This window comes from Nerophis lumbriciformis, linkage group LG01 (genome assembly GCF_033978685.3).
Source record: "Nerophis lumbriciformis linkage group LG01, RoL_Nlum_v2.1, whole genome shotgun sequence".
In the NCBI taxonomy this organism is placed as follows: domain Eukaryota; kingdom Metazoa; phylum Chordata; class Actinopteri; order Syngnathiformes; family Syngnathidae; genus Nerophis; species Nerophis lumbriciformis.
Window position 1 is genome coordinate 54,863,715 of NC_084548.2, and position 16,178 is coordinate 54,879,892.

At 42.0% G+C, this 16,178-nt stretch overlaps 1 protein-coding gene across 1 annotated transcript in view; it reads left to right on the forward strand.

The window, feature by feature from the left end:
* LOC133623752 (differentially expressed in FDCP 6 homolog) overlaps positions 1-16,178 on the forward strand; it is a 53,801-nt gene that overhangs the window by 17,398 nt on the left and 20,225 nt on the right. Inside the window, exons 2-4 of the mRNA XM_061987115.2 lie at positions 4,042-4,294; positions 12,891-13,031; positions 13,119-13,304. Of these exons, the coding sequence (XP_061843099.2) occupies positions 4,199-4,294; positions 12,891-13,031; positions 13,119-13,304 (423 nt within the window). The 5' untranslated portion in view covers positions 4,042-4,198. The remainder of the gene's footprint in view (positions 1-4,041; positions 4,295-12,890; positions 13,032-13,118; positions 13,305-16,178) is intronic.

Consider the following 16,178-nt stretch of genomic DNA (forward strand, 5'->3'; position numbering starts at 1 on the left):
ACTGCTCCATGGCAACGAAGCGAAAAGGTCTATCATATAATTTCATTGCACTTTCTCGCTTTTTTGAACATACAATATATATATATATATATATATATATATATATATATATATATATATATATATATAAATACATACGTATATATACATTTACATAAATAAAAAAAATATAAAAGTAACAATGCTTAAAAATTATTGTATATGAATAGGAAAAAAAAAAAAAATATATATATATATATATATATATATATATATATATATATATATATATATATGTATATATATATTAGAGATGCGCGGTTTGCGGGCACAACCGCGGAGTCCGCGGATTATCCGCGGATCGGGCGGATGAAATTAAAAAAAAATTAGATTTTATCCGCGGGTCGGGTCGGGTCGGGCGGTTGAAATAAAAAAAATTTGATTTTAAATAGATTCAGGCGGGTGGCAGTTAAACCAATTCGGAAATATATATACATAGTTAAATGTTGTTACCCACATACGAAAAACGAGCAGGCACCTGCTGCATATGCCACAACAGAAGAAAAAAAAAAAAAGAGATGGACACTTTTACGGAGCGGAGAAGGGACGCCTCGCCGGGATCCGGGACCGAGGCCCCTTCCCCCGAGAGGGCCCCACCGGGAGCCGTAGCTGAGGCGATCCGCGAGAAGGGCCCGACGCACGTCCAGGGTCACCACCGCGCCCACCGCACCGACACCCCGCCTCGTCCGCCTTCGCCGCGGCCGGCGTCACGCGCAGCAGGTAAGCAGCTTACCTGCCCGCCACCCCCGTGGCCGGGGGCTCGTAACAGGGGTCACTCCGCGCGCTCCGCCCGCGCAGCTTACCTGCCCGCCACCCCTGTTGCCGGGGGCGCGTAACAGGGGTCACTCCGCGCGCAGTGCGCTCACGAAAGGGGTGGGGCTCACCCTGGTTGATATAGACAGCAGGACGGTGGCCATGGAAGTCGGAACCCGCTAAGGAGTGTGTAACAACCCACCTGCCGAATCAACTAGCCCTGAAAATGGATGGCGCTGGAGCGTCGGGCCCATACCCGGCCGTCGCCGGCAGCGAGACGCGTTTGGAGGTGCGCTCAGCGCGGCTCCCATATGATTGCGCACTGGTGTGCGTCTGGGTCGTGACAGCGTGGCACGCGAATGTCTGTGCTGCATTGGATCAGTCTCCTTTCTTTAACAGGCAAAAGCTTTATAACCTCACTAATGCCTTGCATCGTCTATATTAGATATATAACAACGGGCGGGTGCGGGCGGGTGCGGTTCTGATCAAATGTTACATCGGGTGGATGGCGGATGGTTGACGACTTTCTGATGCGGTTGTGGATGAAATAATTGCCTATCCGCGCATCTCTAATATATATATATATATATATATATATATATATATATATATATATATATATATATATATATATATACATATATATATATATTGTATAACTAAAAAATAAAAAAGTAACAATGCTTAAAAATTATTGTATATAAATAGAAAAAATGCTATTTTTTGGTATTTTTATATAGTATCAATAATACTGGATTGACAACACCATACAATAAATAAATATATATATAGGGCAGCACAGTGGAACAGGGGTTAGTGCATGTGCCTCACAATACGAAGGTCCTGAGTAGTCCTGAGTTCAATGCCGGGCTCGGGATCTTTCTGTGTGGAGTTTGCATGTTCTCCTCGTGACATGCGTGGGTTCCCTCCGGGTACTCTGGCTTCCTCCCACCTCCAAAGACATGCACCTGGGGATAGGTTGATTGGCAACACTAAATTGGCCCTAGTGTGTGAATGTGAGTGTGAATGTTGTCTGTCTATCTGTGTTGGCCCTGTGATGAGGTGGCGACTTGTCCAGGGTGTACCCCGCCTTCCGCCCGATTGTAGCTGAGAAACAAAGTATGAAGAAGAACAATTATGATGAACATCTTGAACGTTTAAAAAAAAAAGAGATAATGATTATTTATGCTTAATATTTGTTTACTTACTTATGATATATTTGTTTTTTTTAAATTATTTATGTATTTACTGTTCTGTTACAAACAGAGAACACGGAACAAGGAACAAAGAAATGGGATAAAACTTCTATGATATGAAAAGGGGTACGATTTTGATTCCCGAGCCCGGCCACCGCTGCTGCTCACTGCTCCTCTCACCTCCCAAGGGGTGGAACAAGGAGATGGGTCAAATGAAGAGGGTAATTTCACCACACCTAGTGTGTGTGTGACTATCAGTGGTACTTTAACTTTAACATCACTGCCATCACTAAGAAGGCTCAGCAGCGGCTGCACTTCCTGAGAGTCCTCAAGAAGTACAACCTGGACTCCAACCTGCTGCTGACCTTCTATCGCTCATCCATTGAGAGCCTGTTGACATACTGCATCACAGCATGGTACAGCAGCTGCACCGCTGCAGACAGGGAGAGGCTCCAGAGAGTGGTAAAGGCAGCACAGCGGAGCATCGGCTGCCCTCTCCCCTCCCTGATAGACATTTACACCTCCCGCTGCCTCCGCAGAGCTACCAACATTATCAAGGACAGCTCCCACCCTGGCTTTGACCTGTTTGACCTGCTGTCCTCAGGAAGGCGCTACAAGGTCATCAGGTCTAAGACAAACAGACTCAAGAACAGTTTTTTCCCTAAAGCCATAACTACGGTGACCTCTCACAGATTTTATAGTTTAGCACCTCTATGTTTGCAATTTTTACTTTCCACCCACAGTCTGAATGCTTCTGTATATATGTATATATTATAATATTTAATATTTAAATAACACTTGGCCAGGGTGTACCCCGCCTTCCGCCCGATTGTAGCTGAGATATGCTACAGCGCCCCCCGCGACCCGAAGGGAATAAGCGGTAGAAAATGGATGGATGGGCATTCAGGACATTCGTTCTCAGGACTGGACTGTGCACCTTACCTCCTTTCGCACTATTTTTCTTTTCTTTCCTTCCTATGATTTGCATATTTTGTAGACTGTCGCACTGATACTGGAGTTGCTTTTAATCTCATTGTACCTGTGTATAGTGACAATAAAAGGCATCCTATTCTATTCTATTCTAAATATGTGATGCATTACATTGTATCGTATGCATGTTCGAAATAAACTGAAACTGAACTGAAACATCATTGTCAACATATTAAAGGCACAAAGTATACAATTATTCAATGATCTTGAAAAGTGTTCAAGGAAAAAAGTATTAGTATCCCTCTATTTCAGGGGTCACCAACGCGGTGCCCGCAGGCACCAGGTCGCCCATAAGGACCAGATGAGTAGCCCGCTGGCCTGTTCTAAAAATAGCTCAAATAGCAGCACTTACCAGTGAGCTGCCTCTATTTTTTTAAATTTTATTTATTTACTAGCAAGCTGGTCTCGCTTTGCTCAACATTTTTAATTCTAAGAGAGACAAAACTCAAATAGAATTTGAAAATCCAAGAAAATATTTTAAAGACTTGGTCTTCACTAACTGACAAAGAAACAGATAACAGATTTGGTGTCCAGTTCAAAGTGTGACATGATTTATTTTAAAATTTGAGAGTTGACTTTTGTATTTTACAAGAGTTATTATTTGTACAAACATGGTGCAAAGTAATTCATGATTTGTTAAAAAATGTTAGTGTCTCGCTAGTTAAAATGGGATATTGTGATTTCACAAGACTGTCTTAGAAGTGATCATTTGAAAATGTTCAATTTGAAAAATGTGCACTTAGAGAAAATATAAAAATAAAGTGTTGCATATTGATATTTATCTGTTTCTATATATATTTATTGTGAGAAATCATTAAGATGATCAGTGTTTCCACAAAGATAAATATCATTAATTATTAATAATAACATAGAGTTAAAGGTCAGTTGAGCAAATTGGCTATTTCTGGCAATTTATTTAAGTGTGTATCAAACTGGTAGCCCTTCGCATTAATCAGTACCCAAGAAGTAGCTCTTGGTTTCAAAAAGGTTGGTGACCCCTGCTCTATCTACTTGGTATCGGATTGATACTAACTTGCCCGCCGCCACTGTTTATGTCCACTAGATGTCGCTGCAATCAAGATGTGATCAACCTTTTTTGCCTGCGTGACAGCATCATCATGGTGGGGGTTGGGGTGCATGTCACTCAGAGGCAGTGACAAGAGCAGAGGGAGGAAGAAGAAGAAAAGTGGAAACTACAAAATAGTGACACTGGTGCAGATATGGACCTGCGGTCAGAGCTGCTAAAGTCCATCTGGTACGGCTTCACGGCACTGGACCTGGAGAGAAGTGGAAAGGTGTCCAAGTCTCAGCTCAAGGTGAGTGAAAACAGTAACTTTTTCTCTTTTTTTAAATTTTGCTGCTCAGTTTCCGCCCTCATTTACTGTAGCGTGTGGGTTTACTTTGAGGAAGATCAAAAATGTGTCATGAGTCAGGAAAATAATTGCCCCTCACATTTGTATTCTCTCAAATCATCTCTAATCATTGGTGACGATTCGATGGAACACAAATTTACAGTTTGCTGTGAGTCCAGAATACAGAGACAACACTTATCGCCAAACTGCGCTTCTTAAGTTGCTGCCAGTGTGCAGTGCGAAGAGGTCCCTGTGGTACTAGTCCTGTTGGATGGAGTGTAAACAACATGAGGTCTGTGTCTGTCAAAAGAACATTGTTGCCGTGAGAGGGGACACGATGTTGAAACATGTTGGTGATTGTTGTTTCTTGCCACTGGTTTCAATGCAGCCTCTGTGTTTTCCTTGATGTCACGGTTATGTCACTTGTCCATTCCAGCCACCTCCATGTTCCTGCCATATACCGCCCCCGTCCCCGAGGGCTCGCAGAGAGTCAGACCCATGATTCGGCTTATCCCCCTTACGCATGCAGCCCCGTGTGTGCAAGGTGCAAGATACCATGCTCACAAAGTGGTTGTGCATGTGGCCTCAATAGATGCAGATGTTTCAGTAGCAGGGAGACATGAGACAGGATGTGGTTATTGGGCCTTCATGCAGAGACCTTGTGTTTTACAATACTTTCAAGGTGAAGGCACTTGTTGCCGAAATGCACCTACTGCACTTATAATAATAATGTGCAAGGTAACTTATTGCGTAGGGTAAGGTAATGCGTAAGGTCTCTGCAATAAACATTTTGTTTTCCTTTTGATTATTTTTACATCTTGGCACAAAGAAATCTGTAGTTTCTGTGGACCAGTGGTTTGGCTTACCCTCTGTATAATAGTAATAATATTTAATTTTATAAAATTACAGGTAGCACAAAATAAGGTTACTGAACATCCATCCATCCATTTTCTACCACTTGTCCCTTTTGGGGTGCTGGAGCCTATCTCAGCTGCACTCGGGCGGAAGGCGGGGTACACCCTGGACAAGTCGCCACCTGACATTTCAGGGACAAAACATATTAATTCACACACTCAGAATTATTTGAACAAAAGTTTCCGTAAAGGTTTTCTAATGAAGATCTGTACGCTGAATTCCATTTCAGTGTTTTTTACTTTTGAAACAATGCAAAACAGAAAAAACAGTAGAACCTCAACTTACGAGCTTAATTGGTTCTGCGACAGAGCTCTTAACTCAAAACACTTGTATCTCAAAACAACACCTTCCAATGAAATTCATTTAAATCAATTAAATTGGTGTTTAGCCACCCCTCCCCCCACCCCACCTCCCTGCTCCAGTTTTAACATGTAACATGTCTTTAAAATAAAAATAAAATAAAAAATTTAGACAAAATGTATGAAAACAATACAATATAATAACTATGGTAGTTTCATGAAGTAATGTAATAATAATGTACAGCATTTACCTTGGCGAATGGACATGTACGGTTTCTCCTTTCAGCTGCTTCTCCGTCAAACACACCATCAGCAGCATCTCTACATTTTCATGGATTCATATCTGCCCTTTAGATATTGTTTTAACATTCTGGCTTGTATTAAACTAATTTTTTCTTCATTATGTTGCAAGCTAGCAGCGAAACGCTCAAATTGCTTCAACAAGTTGGCGCCAGACTTGTTTAACTGCAGTAGTTGTATGAAGTAATGTAGTAATAATTGACAGCATTTACCTTCTACGGGACTTCCTTCCAGCTTCTTCTCTGTTAAACACACCATCAGCAGCTTCTCCATATTTTCATGGATAAATGTCTGCCGTTTAAATATCATTTTAACGTCCTTGGATGGCGTAAGACTCCTTCTGTTTCAGTATGGTGCAGACGAGCAGGGATACGCTCAAATGGCTTTGTCAAGTTGGCGACATGCTCGGTTATGTTTGTGATGATTTATTTCTTTAATGCAATGACTCTTCTTCTCAAAACGGTCCTTTACTCTCACTTTCTTCCCTCCAATGGTTGGAAAAATTTGGTTAAATCCATCTCTAGCTATAAGCTAATGCTAGCAAGTAAGACCAGATGTGGTGGTCGGCTATTAAAGGGTTCACATTTTCTACTCCAACTAATGGTGGGGATGCTTATAACTCAAATTTTTTCTTGCAACTTAAAGCATAACATTTAGCCAAGAAACAGCTCTTACCTTAAAACACTCTTAAGTTGGGGCACTCTTATGTTTATTTTTTATTTAGCCTTCATTTAACCAGGTAAAATCCCATTGAGATCAAAGATCTCTTTTCCAAGGGAGACCTGGCCAAGAGGGCAGCAGCAAGGTTACATAAAAAACAGTAAACAACACATAAAACATCAAATTTACAACATTAAAACTTGCTCACATGACACATGTGCACACAGACAAGGTAGACTGCAATCCTTTCACAGAAGCTTTAAACTCATTTACTGTAAGAAGGGTTTGAAGTTGAAGATCCGATTGTAGGTTATTCCAAGCAATCGGTGCTGAAAACCTAAATGCTTTCTTGCCCAGTTCAGTTCTTGCTTAGGGGACGACAAATTGCAGAACATTCATTGAACAAAGATTGTGACTTCCTTGTTTCTTTGTTAAAAGACAAGACAGATAAGATGGAGTGATACTCATAATTTTTTTGTAGCTGAACACATACCAATGATTGAGGCGTCGAGCACATAAAGATGTCCAGTTAACCATTGAGTATAACACACAATGGTGAGTAAGGGGAGCACAGTTTGTGGTGAATCTCAGTGCCCCGTGGTACACACTATCCAGCTTGTGGAGACAACCAGCAGTAGCATTCATGTACAACACATTTCCATAGTCAATAACAGGTAAAAAGGTTGTTTCCACCTATTTCTGTTTGACAGTAAAAGAAAAGCAAGACTTGTTTCTAAAATAAAATCCCAGTAAAAGTTTCAGGTTTTTTTTTTACAACATACTGAATGTGCTCCTTAAAACTCAAGTGGTCATCAATTAAAAATCCTAAATATTTAAAAGAAGATACTAACACAAATTGTTGCCCATTTCTTGTTAAAATGTTCTCACACAGTGTTGATTTTACAGTTTTTGATGTGGTAAAGAACATACACTTTGTTTTCTCTGCATTTAAAACCAGTTGAAGATAGCAAAGTTGTTCTTGTACTCTGTCAAATGCATGTTGTAAATATTTAAAGACCTCAGTAGGAGTGGGTGCTGTGCACTATATGACAGTATTATCAGCGTAGAAATGGAAAGTTGAGTTTGGAATATTCTGTCCAAGATTATTTATGTAAATAGTGAATAATAATGGGCCCAACACAGAACCTTGAGGGACACCCTTTTTCACTTGTAGTACATCTGAGGAGGAAGCCTCTATCTGAACAGCCTGAGTTCTACTTGTGAGGTAATTTGCAAACCATCTAACTGCTTGCTGAGAAAAACCAATAGCTGAAAGACGTTTGATTAAAATTACATGATCAACAGTATGAAAAACCTTTTGAAAAGTCAATAAAGAGGGACAGACAGCACTGCTTCTTGTCAAGAGTTTCAGTTACATCATTTATAAACTTCATAGCAGCACTCACAGTAATGGGATTTTTGCGAAAACCTGACTGAAATGGTGACAGAATAGAGTTGGTGGCCAAAAAGTATTTTATCTGTTCACTGATAAGGGATTCAAGCACCTATGCCAGAACAGAGATTAGAGATCGGTCTGTAACTATTTAGGTTACTAGGGTCACCTCCTTTTAAGAGGGGGATTACAAGGGCAGATTTCCAATTCAAGGGGATTTCATTTGAAATTAGAGTAAGGTTAAAAATGTGAGTCGGTGGTCCAGCTATAATTTCAGCTGCCAACTGTAAGAAGAGCGGCTCCAACTTATCTGAGCCAACTGGCTTTCTAGGTTTAAGTTGTTTCAGAGCCCTCATGACCTTTGTTGTGGTAAAGGGCGTAAAGTTAAAAACCTGGGTATTTTCAACGGTTCTTTCTGGAGTTAGCGGAACTTCAGTAGAGTTGTCAGAATTATAAAGAAAACCAGAGGAAATAAAATGATTATTAAAATGATTACCCATTTCTCTTGTGTCACTTACTCTGAGACCTTCAACAAGTATACTAGGTGGGAGATTGACTGAATTACAGCAAGCGGACAAAGATTTGATTATTTTCCAAAACTTCTTTGTGGAGAAATACAATTCTGATTTTACTTTCCGAAGGAGAGAGGTAAATTGATTTCTTAATTGTCTAAAATTCAGCCAATCTGCTTTTAACCCTGACTTGCGTGCCCTGGCCCAAGCAGCAATACATCTGACAGGTCCGTTGTAAACCACTGATTGTCACGTCCTTTAACCCTAAATTTTCGAAAAGGGGCATGTTTGTTCACTATACTCAAGAAGTTTTCGTGAAAATATTTCCAAGCCAGTTCAACATGATCAAAAAGAGCAATTCTATCCCAATTAAAAAGATGCAAGTCATGTAAAAAAGCTTGCGTGTCAAATAATTTCATATTATGTTTTTCAACAAGACGAGGCTTGCTTTTAGGAATCCTTGTGTCTCGCGCTACTGCAATCACACAATGATCACTCACATCATTAGGGAAAACACCAGATGCAACAAATTTAAAGGGCATATTTGTTAGAATTAAGTCAATGAGTGTAGCTTTTTGAGGGCATTTAGGATTAGGTCTTGTAGGTGAGTTAATTCATTGTGTTAAATTTAGAGATTCACACTGTGCTTTCAAAGAGTCAGACACAGATGTGAGCCAGTCCCAGTTCAAATCACCGATCATCACTATTTCATTGTATTTCAGTTGAGACAGAAGCTTCACAAGACTAGATAGGGAATTACTAGGGGCAGATGGAGGCCTATAACTCCCCACTAGCATAATGTGGTGATTTCTAGCTAATTAATTTTCAAGTGCTAACAGCTCAAGTTTACTTTACTTACTGATTCAGAGAGCACTAATTTAACATCAAACCTCTGCTTAATATATATGGCCACTCCACCACCTTTTCTTTGTCGGTCAGTACGATAGACATTATAGCCATAAATGTGAATATCCTTATCAAGTACAGATTGTTTAAGCCAAGTTTCAGATAAGACTACAATATCAATATCAGCATTTGTTGAGTTTATCCAGATCTTTATCATATCCAGTTTAGGGAGTAAACTCCGAACATTGATATAAATAATCCCAAGACCAGATCTAGTTTTAAAATCCGCAGGTGTAAAACATTGTGTAGGACTATCAGGGCCTGGATTAGCATCAACATTTCCTGAGAGCAATAACAATACTATAACTAAACATTTGCGCTTAAAGTTACCATTTTTTGAGTCGGTCTTTAATCTGTGAAAGTAAGTGCTCACAATAGGGGATGATGGATTAATTTTGAAGTGATTTCTCAAAACAAGGAAACAATAACAATGAATGGACTCTACAATAGTTTGCAGCCATTTTGTTTTGTCCAAAGTCACATAAATCTTCAACTGAGGTAAGGCCCAGGTTATTTTGTAGCTGCCACTATGATGAAATGTCACAAAAATGGTGGAAGGCTAGCTGCAGGCAGGCTGATGGTGGAAGGCTAGCAGTCAGGCCAATGGTGGAAGGCTAGCAGCAGTCAGGCCGATGGTGGAAGGCTAGCAGCAGGCAGGCCAGTGGTGGAATGCTAGCTGCAGGCAGGCCGATGGTGAAAGGCTAGCAGTCAGGCCAATGGTGGAAGGCTAGCAGCAGTCAGGCCGATGGTGGAAGGCAAGCAACATACAGGCCGATGGTGGAAGGCTAGCAGCAGGCAGGCCGATGGTGGAAGGCTAGCAGTCAGGCCAATGGTGGAAGGCTATCAGCAAGCAAACCAATGGTGGAAGGTTAGCAGCAGGCAGGCCGATGGTAGAAGGCTAGCAGCAGGCAGGCCGATGGTGGAAGGCTATCAGCAGGCAGGCCGATGGTGGAAGGCTAGCAGTCAGGCCAATGGTGAAAGGCTAGCAGCAGTCAGGCCGATGGTGGAAGGCTATCAGCAGGCAGGCTGATGGTGGAAGGCTAGCAGCAGGCAGGCCGATGGTAGAAGGCTAGCAGCAGGCAGGCCGATGGTGGAAGGTTAGCAGCAGGCAGGCCGATGGTGGAAGGCTATCAGCAGGCAGGCCGATGGTGGAAGGCTATCAGCAGGCAGGCCGATGGTGGAAGGCTAGCAGTCAGGCCAATGGTGGAAGGCTAGCAGCAGTCAGGCCGATGGTGGAAGGCTATCAGCAGGCAGGCCGATGGTGGAAGGCTAGCAGCAGGCAGGCCGATGGTAGAAGGCTAGCAGCAGGCAGGCCGATGGTGGAAGGTTAGCAGCAGGCAGGCCGATGGTGGAAGGCTATCAGCAGGCAGGCCGATGGTGGAAGGCTAGCAGTCAGGCCAATGGTGGAAGGCTAGCAGCAGTCAGGCCGATGGTGGAAGGCTAGCAGCAGGCAGGCCGATGGTGGAAGGCTACCAGCAGGCAGGCCGATGGTAGAAGGCTAGCAGCAGGCAGGCCGATGGTGGAAGGTTAGCAGCAGGCAGGCCGATGGTGGAAGGCTATCAGCAGGCAGGCCGATGGTAGAAGGCTAGCAGCAGGCCGATGGTGGAAGGCTATCAGCAGACAAGCCGATGGTGGAAGCTAGCAGCAGGCCGGTGGTGGAAACCTACCAGCAGGCAGGCCGATGGTGGAAGGCTAGCAGCAGGCCGATGGTGGAAGGCTATCAGCAGACAGGCCGATGGTGGAAGGCTAGCAGCAGGCCGGTGGTGGAAGGCTAGCAGCAGGCCGATGGTGGAAGGCTATCAGCAGGCAGGCCGATGGTGGAAGGCTAGCAGCAGTCAGGCCGATGGTGGAAGGCTGGCTGCAGGCCGATGGTGGTAAGGCTATCAGCAGACAGGCCGATGGTGGAAGGCTAGCAGCAGTCAGGCCGATGGGGGAAGGCTAGCAGTCAGGCCAATGGTGGAAGGCTAGCAGCAGTCAGGTCGATGGTGGAAGGCTAGCAGTCAGGCCGATGGTGGAAGGCTAGCAGTCAGGCCAATGGTGGAAGGCTAGCAGCAGTCAGGCCGATGGTGGAAGGCTAGCAGCAGGCAGGCCGATGGTAGAAGGGTAGCAGCAGGCAGGTCGATGGTGGAAGGCTAGCAGCAGGCTGATGGTGGAAGGCTGGCAGCAGGCCGGTGGTGGAAGGCTAGCAGCAGGCCGGTGGTGGAAGGCTAGCAGCAGGCAGGCCGATGGTGGAATGGCTATCAGCAGACAGGTCGATGGTGGAAGGCGAGCAGCAGTCAGGCCGATGGTGGAAGGTTAGCAGTCAGGCCAATAGTGGAAGGCTAGCAGCAGTCAGGCCGATGATGAAAGGCTAGCTGCAGGAAGGTCGATGGTGGACGGCTAGCAGACAGGCCGATGGTGGAAGGCTAGCAGGCAGGCTGATGGTGGAAGGCTATCAGCAGTCAGGCCGATGGTGGAAGTAGCAGGCAGCCCGATGGTGGAAGGCTAGCAGGCAGGCCGATGGTGGAAGGCTATCAGCAGGCAGGTGGATGGTGGAAGACTAGCGTCAGGCAGGCACGTTGAGGTACCATTGTACAGAAACTTGGAATGTCAATTATAAAATAATTTCGCTTTGACATTCAACACAATGCCTTTTCAAATGCGTTAGCTCAATGCTAATTTACTTTGGAAAATCTCATATACGCGCTAGTCGGTGATGAATTTGAAAAAAGAGTAGACAAATAATATGGGAATTCAGTGTGGCCAGGTAGGAAATGACATATCAGAAGCTTGAAATGGTCATATTTAGAGAATACATACTCGATTTAACATTTCTCGGGACCATCTGCTACACAAAACTTTGCCACAGCACAAACTCTATAGTATAGTTTATAATGGATTTTTATATTTAACGAAACTATAGCAGCAGATGATGAGGATACTCTGACTAGTGTGCTTGCTTTCAAATGTTGCTTTCAAATAAACGCTGACTGTACTTAAGATAAGTGTTAACTGTTAACAGGTTTTGAACAAATGAATTACGTGTGTTCAATTTAAAAAAAAATTCCTCATGTGTAGCATTCTGACAATTAAACTGCATTTGTGTCCAGGTATTGGGGTCTTTTTTTTTTAAATAATTAAATTTATGCAAGCAAGTAATAATCTGTGATTAATCATGATTATCAAAATGTAAAAGTGTGATTAAACTGATTTTAAAAATTGTCATTCAGCAGCACTAATAAAACACATGAATACTTACAGGCAAAAACTTTCTAAAGCTCAACAAGAGACAGGACAAACACATTTAACATCTTGATGGCAGTAACTACAAACAGTGGAAAGTGACACATCTACCAATGTTAGTATACTGAAGTATTTTTTGAAGATCACCTTAAAACGTTGTACATGCATTTATACTTAGGTATGTCTTTATTTTTTATTATTTCACTTCTGATAATGTTGTTTTTCCTTTGAATGATTTCACATCAGTGCAATTTATTCATGGTTTATTTATTTTTATGTGTCTCTGCACCTGTTTTCTATTGCGTTTGTTGTCATCCTTGTTTAAACGAGTTAATAACATGGTGATTTTTCAGGTGTTATCACACAACCTCTGCACTGTTTTGTGCATCCCACATGACCCGGTGGCTTTGGAGGAGCACTTCAGGGATGATGACGACGGCCCAGTCTCCAGTCAGGGTTATATGCCCTACCTCAACAAATATATCTTGGATAAGGTGATTTTTTTTCTTTAAAAAAATAAAAAGTACATTTTGAGTACTAGTCATGGATGCTGTACTGACAATTTGTTTTTTTTTACTCAGGTAGTACAAGGCTCCTTCAACAAGGAACATGTAGATGAGCTGTGTTGGACCCTCACAGCAAAAAAAAACTACAAACCGGACAGAAGTTCAAACACTGTTCTGCCAGAGCAGGATGCATTTCGGCTATGGTGCCTTTTTAACTTTCTGTCTGAGGACAAGTACCCTTTAGTTATGGTCCCTGATGAGGTTGGTTTAAAATATTTACTTTTATTTGATGGTGAAGGGATACCAAATATTGTAGAGGAAAAAAACTATGTGTTAACTATGTGTTAAAAACCACAAAAGTATACAAAAAAAATAATTGAATTGGTCCAATACAATACACTCCTGTCCTTTAACATTGCTTATTTAAAAAAATAAAAAAATAAAATAAAAATAAATAAATATATATATATATATATATATATATATATATATATATATATATATATATATATATATAATTACAGTGATTGTAATATATATTAAAAAAAAATGAGTACAGAGAAAAATAAATAAATATATAATTAGGAGAACTACAAAAAAATACAAAAAGCAAACAAAAACACTCCCATCTCTACATACTCTTTTTTTTTCTTTTTTTTTTTCTCTACATACTCTTAATATCACAGTCATCCTATTTGTACTCATTTCACAAGTAGAGATGGCATGCTTAACTAAACTTACTGTGTATATATATATATATATATATATATATATATATATATATATATATATATATATATATATATATATATATATATATATATATATATGTGTGTGGGCAGCACGGTGGGAGAGAGGTTAGTGCATCTGCCTCACAATACGAAGGTCCTGAGTAGTCTTGGGTTCAATCCCGGGCTCAGGATCTTTCTGTGTGGAGTTTGCATGTTCTCCCCGTGACTGCGTGGGTTCCCTCCGGGTACTCCGGCTTCCTCCCGCTTCCAAAGACATGCACCTGGGGATAGGTTGATTGGCAACACTAAATTGGCCCTAGTGTGTGGATGTGAGTGGAATGTTGTCTGTCTATCTGTGTTGGCCCTGCGATGAGGTGGCGACTTGTCCAGGGTGTACGCCGCCTTCCACCCGATTGTAGCTGAGATAGGCTCCAGCGCGCCCCGCAACCCCAAAGGGAATAAACGGTAGGAAATGGATGGTTAGATGGATATATGTGTGTGTGTGTGTGTGTCTTCAGTAATGCGGACGCTGTATCGATCCGTTGTGGTGAAGAAGGAGCTGAGCCGGAAGGCAAAGCTCTCAATTTACTGGTCAATCTACGTTTCCATCGTCACCTATGGTCATGAGCTTTGGGTTATGACCGAAAGGACAAGATCACGGGTACAAGCGGCCGAAATGATATGATATGATATATATCTCTCCCTTAGAGATATGGTGAGAAGCTCTGTCATCCGGGAGGAACTCAGAGTAAAGCCGCTGCTCTTCCACATCGAGAGGAGCCAGATGAGGTGGTTCGGGCATCTGCTCAGGATGCCACCCGAACGCCTCCCAAGGGAGGTGTTTAGGGCACGTCCGACCGGCAGGAGGTCAAGGGGAAGACCCAGGACACGTTGGGAAGACTATGTCTCCCAGCTGGCCTGGGAACGCCTCAGGATCCCCCGGGAGAAGCTGGACGAAGTGGCTGGGGAGAGGGAAGTCTGGGCTTATCTGCTTAGACTGCTGCCCCCGCGACCCGACCTCGGATAAGTGGAAGAAACACGGATGGATGGATGGATGGATGGATGGATGGATGGATATATATATATATATATATATATATATATATATATATATATATATATATATATATATATATATATATATATATATTAGGGATGTTAATCTTCAGGCACCACACACCTCCATTCGATTCTTGAGGGTAACGATTTGATTCAGAATCCATTCTCATTTCAAAACCAATACTTTTTAATAACATTGGGTGCCAGTTCTATGATTAACTACATTCCTCTACAAAAAAAAAACAAAACACCTCTGTTAAATTTCTATGTTACTTAAAAGAAAATTGGTTTTGTTAAATAAAATGCTACCCTAACATGTAATAAAGTAAAATACAAACAAGAGAAGTATCCCACACTTCTGTACAGCAGATATGGACAGAGGTGGGACCAAGTCATTGTTTTGCAAGTCACAAGTAAGTCTCAAGTCTTTGCCCTCAAGTCCGAGTCAAGTCCCGAGTCAAGACAGGCAAGCCCCGAGTAAAGTCCAAAGTCAAGACTGGAAAGTCTCAAGTCAAGTCCAAAGTCCTGCATTTTGAGTTTTGAGTCCTTTCAAGTCCTTTTAACCACAGACTAATATATTAACACAGATTGTGTATGCTTTTCAAACGCTGTATTTATTTATTAAAACAAGTGCATTTTAAATTGCAGGAAAGAAAATTGTGCTGACATTACACTTTATAATAGCACTATTAACCAGTCATTTTAAACATTAACTCATTCCTTTACAGAACAAACACATTGAAAAATAAAGTACTTATTTGTACAAAAGTGTTAACATTGAAAAAACATGACATATACGTGAACATAACAAAAAAGTTGTACTTTTTATATGTCAGGGCCCTATGCTGCATTGCATTTGCAAAAGACCAAATTAGCCAAGAGTCTGTCAGTCATTTGTGCACGATGGGGGCGTAGTATGATGCCACCATGGCTGAAAACTCGCTCCACTGGAGCACTGGAGGCAGGCACTGCCAAGACTCTCATGGCCACTCGGAACAGTGAAGGAAGAGTCTTCATGTTCAATGCCCAGAACAAAAGGGGGGAGAGAGTTGTTTTGGGTTGGTGCACTACTTGTAAGTGTATCTTGTGTTTTTTATGTTGATTTAATTAAAAAAAGAAAAAAAAAAAAAAAATTCTTGTGCGGCCCGATACCAATCGATCCACAGACCAGTACCGGGCCGCGGCCCGGTGGTTGGGGACCACTGAGGTAAACAACCAACTGTATGTCAGAAAGCTAGCTAAAACGGTACACATATTCATAATATAGTATACATTTTAACTGACCTTTATTTTACTATTTTTGTCTTTTTTTAGGTGGCTAAAATACGCGGTGCTGCTGACCGCC